The sequence below is a fragment of the Spermophilus citellus genome (assembly GCF_964194105.1).
Source record: "Spermophilus citellus genome assembly, chromosome: 3".
Taxonomy (NCBI): Eukaryota; Metazoa; Chordata; class Mammalia; order Rodentia; family Sciuridae; genus Spermophilus; species Spermophilus citellus.
The window spans coordinates 26,509,363-26,529,775 of NC_138184.1; the positions used below are offsets into that span (position 1 = coordinate 26,509,363).

The following is a 20,413-nucleotide window of genomic DNA, read 5'->3' on the forward strand; positions in this document are numbered from 1 at the left end:
TGTTAGGTGTATGTGCATTTCCTGCCTTTTTCATCAGGAGGCTGCTAAACTATCACTTCCTCTCAGAGGATCTTCTCTAGCCATCTTCTCCAGCCAGAGGCCTTGCCCATAAAATCTTTCTCATCACAGTTTCTTGCAGAGTCGTATTTACAAGCTGTCATTACCTGGTTTATCTGCATCAGTGTATCTATCTCACTAGAAAGCAAGATTCCCAAGAGCAGAACCTGGTCTTTCCCAGTGCTTTCGACCTGGTGTGCCTCGACAGATACAGATATTTCTGGAATGAATGACTGACAGGTCCGCGTCTGTCAGATTTTATTTTATTTTTTCCACCTGAATACTGTGTCTCGTTGATTCCCAAGCCGGCCTGAAATTCACAGGCTCCGGGACTACAGGTGCGCACCATCGCGTCCGGTTATCCGATTTTTAACAGACTCTAAACTCTTCCTTTCACCTCACTCCGCCAAGCATTCTTCTCTAGAAATCATTTTAAAATAATGCAATTCAATTTTGTAAATACGGCTTGCAGCGTTTCAACCACGCCCATCCGCACTCTCTGGCTTCCTACAGCCAGAGCGCCACTCCCGCCCACTTACCCAAGCCCACAAAGTCGGGCGGTTTAGAGGCGACCCCGGCAGGTGCAACCGTGAGCCAGCACACGTATCAATTCGCATATCAGTCAGTCCCTGTCCGGGGTCTGGGATACGCCTGCCTCGAAGAGCCCTGGGCCTCCGCCCCACCGGAGGCCGCGCTCCCCGCCCTTCCTTCTTCCCTCCCGCGCCACCCCAGCGGCTCGCGGTGGCGGAGTGGGGAAGCAGGCACACTGCTGCCCGGGACATCTCTACCGCCAGCCTCGGGTACTTGGCTCGCCGAGGCTTAGTCCGGCCGCAGCGCGCGGCGCTCGCGGGCCGTCCTGGCCACAACTACTTCCGGGTGAGCGGGTCGGTGACCCCGTGGCCCCGCCCCTCCTTGGCCGCCTCCGCCTGCCGCCGGGGCTGCGGCTCATCCTGGGGCCGGTTCCCGCTGTCTCAGCCGCCGCGCTGAGGGCGCACCAGCTTGATAGATCGGCCGCCGGTGCTGGAAGCCACCGCTTTCAGCTCGGCCCTCCTGGCTGGGAACCCGGGACCGACTCTGGCCGCAGCGCCTCTCGCCCTTCGTCGCTGTGCCGGGCGGGTGCCGGGCCGGCCAGCCGCGCTCCGGCCCTTCCCAGGCGGCTCCTCAGCCACAGCCCGCCCAAGAGGCAGGTAAGGGCCGCTCCTCCCGCCCGCTCAGTGTGAGCAGGGAGCTGGGAGGCCCCTCTTCCCGGCCTCCGCAGCCCAGAGGATCCGCGCCGCCGCCCACCCCTGTTGGGGGCCGGGCTACCCTGGGACTACCCAGCTCCTGGGCCCGGTCGCCGCTTGACTGCCGAGATCTCGGGCATCTTCTGTCGCGCACCCTCCCTCCGCGGGGAGGGAAGGTGTTATTCCAGTTGTGGTAGAAATTAAATTGGACGGCTGCTCCTCTGACACGAGTGTCCGCGGCTCCTTCTGTTCCCGACGTCACACTCAGGGTTTCGGTCCCCGGAGAAGCACTCCCGGGAACGGTGTCAGGCCGATGGACGGTGTAGCATTTTTATGGAAATTTTTTTCTCTTTGCTCCTTTGACCTGAACTGAAGCGCGGGCTAACAGGAGCTAGCTAGGTGGGTCAGGGTTAATGCTTGACTAATATGGGGCATTATTCACACCCAGATTGTTGAGTTATACAGTTGCAGTCAGTCCCGGCTTCCTTTTTCTGTGGATATCCAGCCAGAAGAAGCCCCCTTCCTTTTCTTGGGGAGAAAAAGATTCAAGTGTTTGCAGTATTTTTTATACCGTGGGAGTTACAAATATCAGCTTTCTGAGACACGGCTGGGGGGAAGCTGTAGCCTAAATTTTAATTGTTTATAGCTTGTTTTCTTTTAATGACTCAGCATTTCTGCCACAAACAGAAAAACTGTAATTTAATTGACTAAAAGGATGACAGAATTGCTGTTAATTTTTATGTTATCACATTGAGAAGAGAATGTGGATGCAGTAGTGGAACTGAGAGATGGAGAGGAGGGTAGGGATGAGTAAGTTCTTAATCAGTGTTTAAAGAAATATTTTTTCAAAATAATACTTTATTCGGTGATAATCTATATGAAAAGGTGCAGTTGTTGGAGAGTACAAAATGTTGCAGGTAAAGTTAGTGGGCAGGAACTTCAAGTATGCCACGGTTTGAAATTCTTGAAGTAAAACCCCGTTTCACCAATGTCATGCTCTGTTTAACAAATACAGAGATGATGACCTACTATACTTGTATAGAATAAGAATTTTGGAAAGTGTGATTCATATAGGAAGTTAGATCACTCACCTTGTGAATCACTGATATGGATCTTAACAGTGAAATAGAGGAAAACTAAGTTTGTTTCTGCTTGTTTAATTAGATGCCTTTACTTATTTTATAGGGAGTGTTAGGTTTGTTGCTGAATGGTTTTTGTCATAAAGTATGCTAAGAAAATGACAATTGAAATTTTGCAAAATGCTTTAATTACTAAGTGGATTGTTGTGATTTTGCCCCATTTTTTTTTTTCTTTTTGGACTAGATGTGGCAAGATAAATGAAGGGGTGTAGAAGCAAAATAAATGACCCTGGCAAGGAGAACTACCATCACTAAGGTATGAAAAAGTTCACTGAAAGAATTTGCGTTATACAAAATAGTCTTTTGAGTGGAATGCCTTACCCATTTTGCCATTCTATCCTTAACAGAATGAGACTATACTGTTAATTAAGTTTTGTTACAGAAGAAAGTGTGTATTGAATTTGTGATTTATTTTTGGAATGGATTGATATTAAACTAGAAATAACTTTTTATTGCTGAAATGTAATTTGATCATTTTTGGCTTTCAAAATGTTGTTAAGCAAAATAACTTTGAATTACAGAGGTCTTGATACTTTTAACCATGTTTTTCTTTTCCTTTTTTTGGGAGAGGGGGATTCAGCTTGTTTTACCTTTATTTTTCACTCATGAAGACCTTCAATTAGCTATTTTTTTAAAGTAATACCAAACTTATCCAATTGGTCTTACTTACAAAATTTCTTTAATTCTTTGACTAAAATTTGGCATCCTTTTTTACCTTTATGTATTTTTTTGGGGGGGGGATTTATTTATTTATTTATTTATTTTTTTAATTTAATTTTTTTTTATTGGTTGTTCACAACATTACAAAGCTCTTGACATATCATATTTCATACATTAGATTGAAGTGGGTTATGAACCCCCAATTTTACCCCAAATGCAGATTGCAGAATCACGTCGGTTACACATCCACAATTTTACATAATGCCCTATTAGTAATTGTTGTATTCTGATACCTTTCCTATCCCCTACTATCCCCCCTCCCCTCCCCTCCCATCTTCTCTCTCTATGGGGGGGGGGATTTTAATATTTATTTATTTTTTTTTTGGTTTTTGGCGGACACAACATCTTTGTTTTGTATGTGGTGCTGAGGATTGAACCCAGGCTGTGCTACCGCTTGAGCCACATCCCCAGCCCCCCTTTATGTATTCTTATTTTCAGTATTCTCTAATGTTGCTTTTGATTTTTGTCCAGCTGAAAGTGACTTAAGAGTTTCAGTTCCTTGCAAATAGAGATTCCCTTTTGGAAAATCCCTTGTGGGAACCACCATAACTGACAGCCTTAGTGGGCAAATATGCAAGTGAAATCTTCTTAGGTCAAAATTTAAGCATCTCAATAATGAAGGAAAAAAGAGATATGCAAAATATATTTGGCAATGTATCTCTTAAAAACAAATTTTTACTAGAAATGAATTTAGCAAGAGGGAGGGAGCACTTTCTTGCAAAGCTCTATGAATTGTTTATCCTGGTCCTAGTGTAAAGAACATAGTTCATGGTGTAGAGGGAAAAAAATTCTTCTTGCAATGTGCTGGGAATGTTGATGAGGATCATTGAGAAGGAAGTAAAATTCTTGTCCTTAACATAGGAGCACTATCTATTGCACCTACAAAATAGAAACCATTTCATAGCCTTTTCCTTTTAGGTAGTCACTTTCTCTCTGGAGAATCTGAATAGAGGGATGATTCCATAACTAAAAAAAATGTAATATACTTTTCCAGTTTGCAAATAAAGATTAGGTTCTATGACCATCTTTCAAAACTGAGCTTTTAAAACTTTGAAAGGAAGGAATTGAGCAAAATTTACCTTGTGAGTAATCTACTTCATTCTTTTCTCCATTTTCCCTTCTAAGATAATAGATAGGATATCTTTGGAAGTGATTTTTTTTTAGTGTTGCACTTTGCACTTCCACTTTTAAAAACTTGAAATAAATTAGGCTAGGCTTAAAAGGAATGCGATACTGGGTTTATTGTATGCTATACTCTTTCATTTGTTCTATTATTTTTGATTTTGGTGGTGTTAGGGGAACCAAGAGAATTCTAGTTCTTGAATAGTCTCTGATACTTGCTACATATGTATACATTTGTTTTACTCTAGTGATACACAAAGCAATAGGTAAAAGTAGAGATGGTTAGGAAGAGGGGAAAAATGGCATATATAGGATAATGCTGATTTCATGGGTTTAGTAGAATTTGTGGGATTTTTAAAAATCGATAAAATATTTAAAAAGAAAATGTAAGTTTCCTTTCTGCCCCAAACTCCTAGGTTTTCTTTACCCCTACCTCCTAATCCAAGCAAGCACTGCTTATGGTTACTATGTGTCTTCTCAAAGTTTTTTATTATATATACACAAGCATACGTTTAGTAGAAATATCCTGTACCTTTCATTCTAACCCTTGATGTATCTTGGAACCCCCTCCCCCAACATATATATTTATATGATGAATGTATATATTCACCTCATTTTTTCTAAAGATTGGATGTCCTGCTTAGTGTAGATGAATCCTAATTTATTCATTTTCCATAATTTACCATTCCCTACTAACAGACATTTAGATTGTTTTTAGACTACTACAAGCACTACTATAATGAAAAACTTGTAAAACAAGTCTTGGCTCTAGTTTATAAGTATGTATATATAGTGTATGTTTGACTGTATGACTGGGAGTTTGGGACTTAAGGTGTAAAAATTTAAAAATTTATTTAAATCCTATATTAGACTATATAGGCTTGTAGAAGAAAAGACTTCTTAATTACTTTGTATTCTCTACCCATTTTTCATTAAAAAAAACATTGCAAATGTATTTTATAAGGTGATTTAAGACATTAGAGTATCAGATGCTTAATTTCATTTGTTTCAATTAGAAACAAGGTAGTTTGAAGACTGGTGTTTTCACATACAAACCATTTATATTTGGTAATAGTTAAGTGGCTACATCTTCTTCAGTTGTTTCAGAATTTTATGTTTTATGTCAATTAATAACATTGTATATATGCTGGACTTAATGCTGGGCTTGATAGCCCAAGCCTATAATCTGAGCCACTCTGGTAGCTGAGGCAGGAGGCTTGCAAGTTCAAGGCCAGTCTCAACAATTTAGGAAGACCCTGTCTCAAAACAAAATTTAAAATGGACTGGGAATGTAGTTCAGTAGTAGACCGCCCCTGGGTTCAAACACCAGTACTGAAAAAAAAAAAGTATATAGTCTATTTAATTTTTTGTACTGTTGAAGTCTGCTAATATTAATAGTTAATAATTATTAACAGTTAATATTAATAGTTAATAATTATAATTATTAATAATTATAATAGTTAATAATAAATAATAATTAATATTAATAGAGAAATAAATAGTCTGTCTTCTTCCTTTACATTCTGCATCCTAATCTGTTTGTAATAAAAATACAAATAGATTCTGTGGAAGCTGGGCTCGGTGGCACATTGTCTGTAATCCCAGCAGCTTGGGAGGCTGAGGCAGGAGGATCACGAGTTCAAAGCCAATCTCAGCTAAGTGAGGTGCTCAACCACTCAGTGAGACCCTGTCTCTAAATAAAATACAAAATAGGGATGGGGAGATGTCTCAGTGGTTGAGTGCCCCTGAATTCAATCCCCAGTATCAAAAAAACCAAACCAAACCAAAACAAACAAAAAAACCAACCTCTTTGGAGCTTAGGATCTGAAAAATCTCTTTGCAATTCATAGTGTTTTTGATGGATTGATTTTTCACGGCAGGAAGAAGGTACAGATTCTTTTGTTGTGGTGGTGCTGGGAGTTGAACCTGGGGCTTCACACATGCTAGGCAAGTGTTCTACTACTGAGCTGCATCCCCAGACCTTCAGATTCAGTTTTTATTCTGCAAAGCGTTTGTAAGCAGAATAAGGGAGGTCAAGTTTTTAAATTTTGATTAACATAAAAGTTCACTAATGGCCAGGAGGAGGTTCAAGATCCTTTGTCCTCTTAAATGAGAGAGACTAGAGAAAAAAAGTTAAGTGCTGAGAAGTTCAAGTATGATGAAGTTGGAACTTGTGAGTGGCAGTTTCCCTGGCTGGTGCCTGGGATCTATTTTGAGGCCTTGTCAAAGCTCATCTGACAGAACCTACCACATAACTGTAATCTGGCCTGGCCCTGCTGCAAGTCAGGAAGGCTTGTGGTTTAGGAAAAGTGGCAACCACAGAAGAGGGGATTATAAAGAACATTTGTCTTCATAAGATTAAGGCTCTTTGGGGGCTGGAAATCTGCTTAGGGTGTATCCCAGGATCTAGGTTTTTGGCTATTTTATTTATTTATTGTTTTGGAAAGAGGATGATTAGGGAAAACTGAGCAAGTTTTTATAAAGAGATGTACAAGGAGAGCAAAGAATTGTCACAGCACTGATGTTATATTCTAGTTATTTGAGAGTGTTTGCCAGGGATCAGTGGAATGTTTTACAACAAGGGAAAAATCATTACTCTTACTGACTCAGGGAGGCCATACCATAATTTGAAATAGCATTCCAATTCAGACACCTTCACACTTGTCACTGGGATCACAAATGTGAACTCTTGGACTTTTGGAATGATAGATTGTTTTACAGGATTATTTTGAATTCACATAAATTAGCTTCTTCTCAAATTCTCATTCTGTTTTTTCCACAAAAGTATAGAGTACCATGTAGTTTTTGCTTTAAACTCTTAGTTGTTACCAGATGCTGTCTCCTAGCATAGTTGTGTCCCTGGGTCATGTGGTGCCTCATGAAAACCTTGATGTTTTCTATATTTAGTGAATGAAACACTTGAGTTTATAGTTCTTTAGCTATGTCACTTCTTAAACTAGAAAGCTGTTAAGGAACTTAGTGTTCCACCCTTTGACCAAGGTTCACATTAGTGTATTTAACTGCTATATTACAGTCAAAGTTGTTTGAAGAATTCAGCATGCAGACTTAATTTATAGACACAAGCCTGCAGATGGTTTCCCTTTCTTTTGTTTAAGATTAGGTTGTGGCTCCAGGAAATATAGTTTCTCCTTGTCCTCAAAAATTGGTATTGTAGCATTTTATGTTGGTGGTATATTTAGGATTCAGTGTGAGGAGAAAAAATAAAATAGTAGTGTTTTTCTTTTCTTCCTTAATGCTATTATTTGGTTTATTCCTATTATTCTTTCCCTGTCTCAGCTTTTCCCTCCTAGAAGAAGAGGTTAAACAGTTGGGAAAAGCCTTAGGGTGCATATCAAAGTGTTTTTATTTTTTCAGAGGTAGAATATTATCCACCTCCCACCCTACCCCAATTAAAGAATCATAGCTCAGCTTTTTCTGTTGTTTTCACTTTGAAACCTATATATACCTTTATTATGCACATCAGAATTTTAACTAGTTTTTATATATTTTTATTGCTTTAGGAAATACATTTAATTTTTTAAATTGCTCTGAACACTTTGTTATTCTTTCTACAGTCCCACTTTTCAAGTAGAAACATTTTAACAGCTTGGAGCAATCTTGACTATTTTAAAGTTAAAGAGTATACTTTCTGCAGAGGCACACTTATTTTCCTATGAATGGTTTAAATCATCTATGTCTGATAACAAACAATAGCAAGCATATGTGTCGTAGCTATTTTTTTTTTTAATTAAGTATTTGGTCTAAGTGATTCAAGCATTATAGGACTAAAGATAGAAAAAATTTAAGTTTTAGATGTGTTTTTTTTCCTTGTCATGAATAATGATATCTATATTTATCTATCTTTTTATCTATCTATCTGTCTATTTATCTGTCTAGTCATTGCCTTCCTGGTCTTGCCAATTTCATTTTTTGTGATCTACAAGTTTGTTTTGTTTTTTGGTACTAGAGATTGCACCCAGGGGTGCTCTACCACTGAGCTACATCCTCAGCCGTTTTTATGTTGTATTTTGAGACAGGGTCTCTTTGAGTTGCTGTTGGAATCACTTAGTTGCTGAGGCTGTCCTTGAATTTTTGATCTTCCTGCCTCAGCCTCCTGGGTTGCTGGAATCATGGGCATGTACCACCATTCCCAGTGACTTTTTTTTTTTTTTTTTTTTACTTTTAAACATTTTTTGCTCCCTAGCACGCCCTTCTGGCACAAGTAAAGCTTTACCTTGCCCCAAAACAAAAAACAAAAACAAAAACATTTTTTGCATTACTGGGGATTGAACTCAGAGCTTTATACTTGCTAGACAAGCATGCTACCACAGAGCTACATCCCCAACCTTTATTTAAAAAAATTTTTTTAAAATGTTTATGGTTATTTTTATTTTTTAAATTTTTAAATTTTTATTAGAGTATTATAATTATAGTTGGATTCATTTTGACAAAATCATACTTGTAAGGAATTTGATTTCAGTCACTGTCCCCTTTTACCCTCTTCCCTCTTTTTCTTCAGAACTCTTCTATCTGCTGATCTTCCATTTATTTATTTATTTATTTATTTATTTATTTATTTATTTATTTATGGTACTGGGGATTGAACCCAGGGGCACTTAACCACTGAGTCACATCCCCAGCCCTTATTTATATTTTAGAAATAGGATCTCATTGAGTTACTTAGGGCTTCGATAAGTTGCTGAGACTGGCTTTGAACTCGAAATCCTCCTGCCTCAGCCTTCTGAGCTGTTGGGATTACAGATGTGCATCACCACACCCGGCTCCTTTATTTATCTTTCATTGGTACTTCCTACATATACATAAAGGTGAAATTCCTTTTGGCACATTTATATATTATATAACATGATTTTTATTAAATTCATTTCATATTTCTTCCCCTTTCCCTTCCTTCCTCCCTCCCTCCTCCTCATTCTCCTACTCCACCACTTTTACATATTCATGATACAATCCCCACTCCCCATCCCCCCCACCCCCGCACCTACAGCCTTCTTTCCCTTTTTCTGCTCCAGTTTCCATGTATGAGATACCTGCACATTGAAAACATGAAATATGGTGGAATGAAATTAAAGAAGACCTAAATAATTGGAAAGAATCCTATTTTTATGAATTGGAGTCTTAATATTATTAAGATGGCAGTTGTCTTCAGATTGGTCTATTGATTCAGTGTAACTGCTTTGTAATCCTGATTACCTTCTTTTTTTCTTTTTCAACCATTTACCCCCGCAAATAAAATGACAAACTGATTCAAAATTTACATGGAAATGTAAGGGATCCAAAATAATCAGTCAGTCTTAAACAAGAAAAAATTGAGGATTCCTTTTTCCAATTTTAAAACTTATTGCAAAGCCACAGTAATCAAGATGATGTGATATGGCATAAAAATACACATACAGATTAATAAAATAAAAATTGGTGTCTAAGCCAGGCACAGTAATGCATAATCCCAGTGGCTTGGGAGGCTGAGGCAGGAGGATTCTGAGTTCAAAGCCAGCCTCAGCAACTTAGTTAGACCTTGTCTGTAAATAAAATACAAAAAAGGGCTGTGGATATGGCTCAGTGGTTAAGTGACCTGAGTACAAAACTGGTACACACACAAAAAAAGATGTCTACAAATAAAAAATATCCGCCCCCTTTTTTTTTTTTAAAGTACTGGGGTTTGAACCAAGGGGTACTCTACCACTGAGCTGTATCCCAACCCTTTTCTTTATTTTGTATTTTGACACAGGGTGCCTCTAAGTTGCTGGTCCTAAATTTGTGCTTCTACTGCCTGAGCCTCCTGAGTAGCTGGGATTATAGGTGTGTGCCATTCTGCTGAATTATAAGCCCTTACTTCTCTGGTCAGCTGATTTTTCAATAAGGGTGGCAGGACAAGCTGGGCATGTGGTGCATACCTATAATCCCAATTACTTGTGGCTGAGGCAGGAAAGACTGTAAATTCAAGGCCAGCCCAGGTAACTTATGGAGACTCTGTCTCAAAATGAAAAAATAGAAAGGGCTGGATTTAGCTCAGGGGTACAGTGCCCCTGGGTTCAGTCTCCAGTATTGTCAAAAAAGATGGCAAGACAATTCAATAGGGCAAGAATAAAGTCTTCAAAAAATAGTGCCAGGATAAGTACATGTTCACATGCAGAAATATGAAGTTGGATCCCTGACTCACACCATAATACCAGAGTTAACTGAAAATGGACCATAGACTTAAATATACATGGCAAACTGTAAAAATGGGTCTGTTTAATAATGATAATTATGATAGAGTTATAGGTGGTGATGATGACGATGATGATGAGGATGATTTTTGGTGGTTCTGGGATCAAACCCGGGGTGCTGTGCCACTGAGTTACAGCCCCAGCTCCTTTTCGTTTTTATTTTGAGACGGGGGCTCCATAAATTGCCTGGCCTGGCCTCAAACTTTTGATTCTCCTGCCTCAGCTTCCTGAGTCACTGAGATTACAGGTGTGGACTATTGTTCCTGGCCCACATATGTATACTTAGTCATTTGTTTACATCAGTTTTGTTCACTGCTCTATCTTCAGTCCCTATAGTAACTGAAAATAACACATACATATTTTTTGCATGGACAGTGTTGGTTATTATTAATTACTGAATAACAAGCATTCATTTTTTTTATGTGGTCATGATTTAATTGGCATTGTTTCTTAAATTACACCTTGCTACCTTCTTTGCAAGATACCAACTTGGATTCAGACCTTAACTCTGTCTTCAGTTACAAATGACTGTAAACCAATCTGGTACAAGAATTTCTTATCTTTATGTAATTTTAAGGTATTAGAACCTCTTGAACATGTTCTTCTGAAACTTTAGGCTGAATGACTTTTCTGAAATGCCTTTCACTCAGGAATGGAAATAGATTTTAGAAATAGTTGTATTAATTTTAAACTGTTAGGCAGAATTGCTGCTGACTTCCATTTTCTGAGGCTAATATACTCTCATAGTTGTTGTGAATATCATAGTGAAGTTAGGAGGTTTAGTAATTAATTTAAATTTAAATATTCTAAAATTTACTGGAATAATTGATCGTGTGCAAAAGTAGTTATTGGCTAATTTTTCCAAAGACAAATATAAATCTTCTGTTAAAGTTGAATGTATAAATGGGCATTAAAGAAACATCCAAACTTACTGCATTTATTTTATTTCAGGGCTGAACACAGTGAAATCACTTACAGAGTTGGAAGGCTATTAAGAACACAAGATGGGGACTCCTGGTTCTGGAAGGAAACGAACACCTGTGAAAGATCGATTTTCTGCAGAAGATGAAGCTTTGAGTAACATTGCCAGAGAGGTGTGTCTGGTAAACTCCTTCTCAACACCAAGTTACACAGATGAGAGTATTGTAAAAACGTGGGGGTGACATATAGATACTCATTCATTGAGCTAGTTTCAGAATATTTACTATGAATAAGATATTGTTAGCCTCTAAAATACTGTATTAGAATAAAATATACTTAGATAGCTATTCACCTCACCTGCGTTAATTTTTCATTATATTTTGAGTTCAAGGTATTGTCCTAATGTATTTAAATTTATAATTAATCTTCAAGATTTAAACTTAGGGTAATTAATTAGAATGTTGGAGATGTAACTATTGAAATGCTCATTTGACTGTAGTTCCAAGATGTGCTATGTGAATTTTGACAGAAATAGTTCTTATTTGGTGCCTATTCAGAATTTTTTTTTTTAAAAAGAGAGAGTGAGAGAGGAGAGAGTGAGAGAGAAAGAGAGAATTTTTAATATTTATTTTTTTTTAGTTCTCGGCGGACACAACATCTTTGTTGGTATGTGGTGCTGAGGATCAAACCCAGGCCGCACGCATGCCAGGCGAGCGCGCTACCACTTGAGGCACATCCCCAGCCCTCAGAATTTTTAAGTTACTTATTTAAAAATAAAATATTTATTTTTTAGTTTTAGGTGGATGGACACAATGTTTTTATTTTATTTTTATGTGGTGCTCATACATGCTAGGTGAGCACTCTACCACTGAGAAACAACCCCAACCCCTTTAAGATATTTTTTTTGAAATACTGCAGTGGAATTTTTTTTTCCAAGTCTTTTTTTTTTTTTTTTTGGTAGTGGTGGTACTGGATATTAAATTCAGGCAAGGCATCACATATGCCAGGCAAGTGCTCTACCACTGAGCTACATTCTCAGCCCTGTGGTAAAATTTTTTGTTTAATTCTTATAGTAGCAGAGCTTCTGGAGCATTGTTTGTTTGTTAATAATTCAGAAAAAGAAAATAAGCAGTGTCACCTGTTAAATTACTAGCAGCAATTCCTTATATAATGGATATTTAAGATAACTTCCACCTTGGATTTCTTAGCAAGATACCAACTTTGATTCAGACCTTAACTCTGTCTTCAGTTACAAACTGACCATAAACCAATCTGGTACAAGAATTGGTTAGATTAGCATTAAATTATATTCTTTTTGTGAGAGTTATTCCCATATCACTTTTTTGTTCTTAGTAAATAACTTATTTATTATTAATGCTGTTTTCTTTTTTTAAATTGATCTATATTTTTCCTCTTAAAAGCTGTTTAGTTTGCTTTTGAATTAGAAACCAAATTTTCTGCAGTCATATATAGCAAATAAAAAATAAAGGATTCTCCAAAAAAACCAAAACCAAAAACCAAATCTTGAAGAGTGTATGAAACAAAAGTTATTTAAAAACTGATAACAAAGTTGTGATGTTACTTTTTCCTTTAATACTCTAAAATTCTATATTTAATGGGCTGGGGATGTGGCTCAAGCGGTAGGGCGCTCGCCTGGCATGCGTGCAGCCTGGGTTCGATCCTCAGCACCACATACCAACAAAGATGTTGTGTCCACCGAGAACTAAAAAATAAATATCAAAAATTCTCTCTCTCTCTCTCTCTCTCTCTCTCTCTCTCTCTCCCCCCCTCTCACTCTCTTTAAAAAAAATTCTATATTTAAATGCTGATGTTTAGCCTTAAATTTTAAGTATACTTTTAAAAATTACATTATAGTTGTACAATAATAAGCCCATAGTGGGACTAATTTTAACATATTCATAAACTCATGTAACATGATTTTCTTCATTTCAATCCCCATGATATTACTTTAACAAAACTAGTTAAAGAAGTTCATGATACTACTTTAACAAAATTACTTCAAAAAAAATTAGATGAGACATTCTTAGCTTTTTTTTGTGTGTATGTGTGTTGTGCTGGGGATGAAACCAGGACCTTATTCATGCACACACGCTTTATCACTGAACTATGCCCCAGTCTGATGACATGTTTTTAGATAAAAATACAAAAGACATTTAAAAGTGAAAAAGTAGATATTATGTTTCAATAATCTTAAGTATCTGCACAAATGAAACATTTTGGAAGCCACATTGTTTTACTTAAAAATTGAAACTTCTCAAAATATTTACTTCCAAATTTGGAGGGCTAAATGAGAAGAAAATGCCAGGCTTCTTTTGTATTTTCACTAAGTATTTGAAACCCCCCCCCCCCTTTTTTTGACTGGTGCTGAGAATCAAACTCATGGCTTCATGCATGCAAGGCAAGTGCTTTACCACTGAGTTACACCTCAGCCTCCCTCCTTCCCCTTTTTTGATGTGATCCTTTCTTTAAAAAATTGGGTTGGAGTCTAATATCCAATATTGTTGAGTCCTTACTTTATGACAAGTATTAACCTAAGCATTATTCATATATTATTTTATTTAACCCTCGTAAAATTCTGAGATTGGGTTTATTTTTATCTCCATTTTACAGATGAGGAAACCATTGCACAGAAAAGTTAAATAACTTTCCCAAGGTTACATAACTGGGAAATAGAAGAACTTAGGTTTAGGTACATGAATTTTGGCTCCAGTCTGTGCATTTAACCACTTCCTATACTACACTATTTAATTAATCTTCTCCAGCTCCCCCATAGCTTGTTTTTTTAATGACTTTGAAAACATTTTTGCATCTTGATTCTCACAGAAATCTTGATCTAGGTAAGATAGGTATTATTATTAGTGTTATTTACAGTTGAGGAATCATCTGAAGGAGAGAGCTAACTATCTAAAAGGTATTAGAATCTGGTCTCCGATTCAGCCATTTAAAGCTGTTGTTTATTCTACTTTACCATACTGCTTCCAAGAGAAGTGGACTTTGCAGACTTGAAAACATGGTTTTGAATTCTGGCTCTGGCTGATAATTGGTTGAGTAATTTTGTGAAGTCACTTCTCTTGACCTCAGTTTTCTCATCTGTAAAATGGAAATAATACTGTCTTCCTGTCTCGTAGGCTATTGTGATGATTAAAGGAGATAATGCCTGTGAACCTTTATTGTTAGGCTTGTGGAGGCTATTTTTGTTGCTTATTAAGAAGAAATAGTGAAAGCTGGGTGTGGTGGTGTGTGCCTATAATCCCAGTGGCTCAGTAGGCTGAGGCAAGAACTTGTGAGTTTAAAACCAGCCTCAGAAACTTGTGAGGACATCAGCAACTTAGCCAGACCCTGTTTCAAGATAAAACATAAAAAGGGGAGGGAATGTAGCTCAGTTTTTAAGCACTGCTGAGTTCAGTCTCCAGTACCAAAAACCCCCCACTATAACCATGCTTAATGTCTTGAGACACTTTAAATACTCCTTTGCCTTGAATTAGGTATAGAAAATTGTTTCCAGGCTGGGGATGTGGCTCAAGCGGTAGCGCGCTCGCCTGGCATGTGTGCGGCCCGGGTTCGATCCTCAGCACCACATACCAACAAAGATGTAGTGTCCGCCGAGAACTAAAAAATAAATATTAAAAAAAAAATATTCTCTCTCTCTCTCTCTCTCTCTCTCTCTCTCTCTCTCTCTCTCCCCCCCCTCCCTCCCTCCCTCCCTCCCCCTCCCTCCTCTCTCTCTCTCTTAAAAAAAAAATAAAAAATAAATAAAATTGTTTCCTCTTCATTCCTATAATTCTAAAATAACTCCTTTAATCAATTCTTTCTCTTTTCTTTAACACTTTCATAGCCATTCATATGCTTCTACTCATATACTGGACAATTGGCATTCATGGATAGTCCCTGATCCTCATTTTCTCCAGTGGGATCATCCCTTTCACCAAAAAATATTGACTTATGTTAGAAATAAATAAAAATGAACAAAATCTCTACAACAATAAAAATGACAGCTTATTTTTTTTCTTCAGTTAAATCTTGTTTGTCTTTCCTCACTTCAGGTTGTTTTTTGAAGTGGATAGGGAAGACCATAAATAAAGCAAAATAACCTTTTTTTTTTTTTTTTCATCTTAACTAGTATCTGTTCAAGTTTCCATGCTTCTCAGTTAGCAAGAAAGCAGACCACCAGAGAGGATGAGAAGGAAAGGAAACAAAGAATATAAATGTGTTCCATATTTGGATAACTTTTATGCTAAAATATGTGGTAAAACACACATAAAATTTACCATCTTAGCCACTAAGTGTACGTATAGTTCTGTGGTATGAAGTAAGTTTATGCTGTTGTGCAACCATCACCACTGTCCATCTCTAGAACCCTTTTTATATTGCAAAACCTGAATGCGTTTAAAAAAGATGTTGAAGTGTTTGAAGTCTGTTCCATGGAAGTAGGAATGTGGGTGGATTTAGGAGCCTTGCATATCTGTGATGGGAACATTGCTGTTTTGCTGGGGGAGCTCAGTCTTTTACAGTTTTTGGAGGTGTCAGAAGTTGTCAGCAAGGTCACTAGAATTATCAGAAGACCAATCTGAAGGCTTATTGGCTTTTAGTGAAAATCATCTGAAAGAATATATCAAGTGTATTGAATTGGGGACCTCTAGGCAGCTAGCCTCTGTCTCAAGAGGAGAAAGATAAGGGTGGAATGAAAGCCAGTTCTGCTGCCTTCCCATATTCAGTTTGATGAATGTTTCTATGAGAAGAAATTGAAGTCTCTTGAAGTGTTTGCAAACAATCTTTTCTTCTTCTCCTCCTGCTCTTCCCCCTCCTTTTTTTTTTTTTTTTTTTTTTTTTTTTTGGCAGTGCTGGGGATGGAACCCAGGGCTTTGTGTATTCTAGGCCAGTGCTCCAAATTGAGCTACACCCCAACACTGCAAACAGTCATTTGAAGGTGTCACTAAAGCCTGGAATATTATTGCTTTCCTTGTTTTGAGCTGAAATTATGAAGAAAACATGTTTTATGTTTAAAACTTCTTCCAATGGAATTCATCAGAAGGTTGTTTAGTTTTTGAACTGATGATCTGAGATTCCTTTTGGCTCTAAAATTCTGAGATTTCTTTTAAGATTTATGACTTACAAAAAAAAAAAAAAAAAAACCAACGCTAGGTGCAATGGTGCACACCTGTAATCCCAGTGGCTCAGGAGGCTAAGGCAGGAGGATCTCAAGTTCAAAGCCAGCCTCAGCAAATGGCTAGGTGCCAAGCAACTCAGTGAGACCTTGTCTCTAAATAAAATACAAAATAGGGCTGGGAATGTGGCTCAGTGATTGAGTGCTTCTGAGTTTGATTCCCTGCCCCCCACCCAAGAAAAAGAAATTGATGTTCATATGCACAGTTCTTTTAAATCTAAAGAATGAATGTTGGACATAGGAACTGATTATAATCTATAAGAACTGGAGTGTAGTTGGTAGTGTCCAGAGATTTTTACATTGACCAGAAGATACACGTAAATACATTTGGAATACAAAAGTACTTGTGATAATAAGGAAGAATGGTAGCTCTATGGTTATATAACTTTTGTGGCTGCTGGAATGTTCTGGTTTCCTTTTTTTTTTTTAAAGTATATAATTCAGTGGCATTAATGACATTCACATTCACAGTATTATGCAACTATCACCCCATCACCATTATTGATTTCCAAAACTGTTTCATCACTGCAGACAGAAACTCTTAACTATTAAGCAATAACTCCCTAGTATTCACTTTTTCAACTCCTGGTAACCTTTAATCTACTGTATGTCTCTATTAGTTTGTCTCTTCTAGATGTGAGTGAAATTATGCAATATTTGTCTTCTATGTGTATCTTATTTCACTTAGCATAATATCTTAAGGATTCATGTTTGTTTAACATATACCAGATCTTATTCCTTTTTTCTTCTTTTAAATAACTTTATTCCTTTTTAGGCCAAATAATATTTCATTGTGTGTATGTACTACCTTTTGTTTATATATGTTTATCTATTGATGCATCATTGGTTGGATTTCATTTTGTTGCCTAAGAAAGTTAATGGCCAGATGAGGTATCTTGGAGAATCTGAAGTTTGTGGTTTATGATTATAGATTAACAGCTTCAGGAGAAAGATACACAGGGGAGAATTTTGCTTACTTTAAAATACTTTCCAGTGTTAACTGCTTTATGGAATGGTCTTCTCACAGTAATTTTACTACTTTTAGTAATTTATTCATTTGTAGGCTCTGGTAAACTTTTGTTAGGGATAAAAGCTTTTTTAAAATATAGAGAATTATCATAATCAGTAATAATTATGAGCATTAATGCCATCTTTCATTTTAGAATATAGTTCCTTTTTAAAAAACACATTTTTTTTGATGTCATTTGCTCAGTAAATATTGAAGGCATGGGCTAAGGACTTTAAATGAATTTAATCCTCACAACAATCCTGTGAGTTAGTCTACTATTATTATTTTATCAGTGATGAATCCTTGGTATGGAGAAGTGAAGTAACTTGCCTTAAGAATGGCTAGAGCCAAAAATTGCACTTGGCTTCTGCACTCTTAACTGTGGTCCGTCCCATAGCATCAACCTGGAAGCAAGGAGGATAGAGAAGCCAGAGTTAGGTCAATGGTTCTACTCACTGCTCTCTGGGAGATGTTTGGCAATATACGGAGAAATTTTTGCCTGTCTCAATAAAAGAGATTAGAGTAGGGAAGACGTGTTACTGGCATTTGTGGATAGAGGCCAGGAATGGTGCTAAATATCCTAGTGTACAGTTCAGCTTCCTACATCAAGGTAATATCTGGCCCAGAGGTCAATAGGGATGAAATTGAGAATCCTACATAGGTTCTTACAGCCTGTATTTAGGATTTTGCTCTTTGTACTAAAAGCAAGGGAAAGCTTTGGAAATTTTTGTAGGGTTATGACATGATCATATTTGAGCTTTGAAAGAATGACTTACTGAAGGTTGGAAATTGTTATCAGAGGGTCTTTAGTGCATTCAAGGAAATTAAGTCTGAGACTATAGAGATGATGATGGCCAGCTTAGAATGGTAACAGTGGAGTTGGTGAAAGGTGGTTGGAAGGAGAAGTTAAGTAGTCAGTGCTCAATGAATAATTATAGTTGAATGGCAGAGAGAGACGTTTTGCTTTTTTATCTGGATGAATGGTGGAGTGGGGAGGGACTATGAATATATGTTGTGTTTAAGGTGCCTGTGAGACACCTACATGGACATTATAAAGAAGTGGTTTGAGAATATAGGTCGAGAGCTCAATGAAGAGGTTCGGGCTGTAGATTAACATTTGAGAGTTGTGAGTATATAGAAGTAATTGAACCCATAAATGTGAATGAGATCATTTAGTGAGAACATATAGCGTTCAAGAAGATCCCTCTTTGGTCTCAGCCTTAAAATGCTACAGAATTTTCAAAATCAAGTGTAGAGGTTTTCTTAGTTCTGCCATACACACACACACACACACACACACACTTACTTTTTTTTTTTTTTTTTGGGACATGTGCTAGGCATCTACCCAGGGCCTTGTACAAGCTAGGCAAGTGCTCTCTCTATTCCTGAGCCACATCCCCAGCCCTCTGACATGTTTTAAATTATCTTATGTGCTTGGTCCAGATTATCCTATATAAACTGGATTTGTCTGAAAAAAGAAAAAAAAAAAACTCCACAGGAGGCAGAATTACTGAGAATTACTGTTACTTAAAACTTAAACGTGTTCTCAGTATTAGTACATAAAAATTCATCAATATAGAAAGTGAAGTTTTTTCCATTTCTAGCCAGTTTAAAAAAAAATCAAAATTCTCCCCTTTCCTATTTTTATTAGGAAGATCTTTTATTTATTTGGGCAGGTACTGGGGATTGAACCCAGGGTCTTGTATATGCTAGGCAAGTGCTGTCCCCTGAGCCGTATTTCCAGCCCTTTAGTTAATTCTTTTGAAAAGAGCAAATTTAAGTTGTTGTGGTTTTAGTCATTTAGAATTCCTTCAGGTGGTATTAATGCATGAATTTAGCCAATTCCTGGTGGGTGCAGACCTTCCTCCATGTTTTTCCCACTTACTGAACTAAAGTTAAGGACAGTAGGATGTGTGGTTAGGGTAGCACTCTCTTGTCCTTTGCCTTACCCTCATGTGCAGCATGGCCTTGGTCAGTTTTTCTGTCATTGCCAGTGTTAGTCTCAGTATCTCACTGTTCCTTGATTTGTTTCTCTATTCAGAATTAAAGGAGGATTTTTGTGTTCTAAGATTTAATTTTGTCTCAGACTGAAACTTTCAGTGTCATAATCTTTGCCATATTCTGTGATTTACAAGGATTTAGAGGGAAAAAATTCAGATAGTACAGTAGCATTAACCTAAACGTGAAGGTGGTGCTGGCAACACCTTTTTCCACTCCAGAAGCATTTTTACTAGAACCAGGATTCATTTTGGTTAGATATGTCATTGTAGATAAAAAGTTTCACTTTTTCTGCTCTATTTGCTTCTATTCAGACCTCAGTAATAAAGTCCTTAACCTTAGATTTCCTCTATCATTCCAAAAGAATATTTTCACTGTCAAAAGGCCTCTGAATAAAAGAAAGATATATTTGTTTGACACCAGAAAAAAGATGAGTTAAAATTCCTAGGTTTTTATGTAATACATGTTGATGTTGATGTTCAGAAAAATTTAAATATTTGTCAATTACCAAAAGTTTTTTAGAAAATGGTTAAATACATTGCAATATCTAATTAAGAAAAATTGTATCTAAGATTTTGTACTAAAAGGAAGTTGCTAGGAAATGGAGTAATAATTTTTATTTGTTAATTTGGTAACCATGGCAACACAATAAATATTATGTCTCTTAATTTGTCTTTCAGTGTTCTTTTGGCATGAGTGTCATGGAAGAATAAACAAATTAAACACAGCAAAGTCTGAGTCTTAGTTACCTGAGCTAGTCATTTTCTTTGAATGTATCACTTTCTAAAATTCTATAGTTAACATTCCTTGAA

General features: G+C 37.2%; 1 protein-coding gene across 12 annotated transcripts in view; it reads left to right on the plus strand.

Annotated features, from left to right (window-relative positions):
- Positions 1–981: 981 nt before the first annotated feature.
- Positions 982–20,413, plus strand: part of LRRFIP2 (LRR binding FLII interacting protein 2) — an 89,955-nt gene continuing 70,523 nt past the window's right edge. For 3 of the 12 annotated variants that reach the window (XM_081283466.1, XM_081283476.1, XM_081283467.1), the window contains exons 1-3: positions 983–1,244; positions 2,604–2,675; positions 11,440–11,582. In XM_081283466.1, the coding sequence (XP_081139592.1) occupies positions 11,493–11,582 (90 nt within the window). In that variant the 5' untranslated portion in view covers positions 983–1,244; positions 2,604–2,675; positions 11,440–11,492. Of the gene's footprint in view, positions 1,245–1,462; positions 1,680–2,603; positions 2,676–11,439; positions 11,583–20,413 lie in introns of those variants that run through there. The other 9 variants (XM_081283472.1, XM_081283475.1, XM_081283470.1 and 6 more) reach the window with 5 other exon arrangements.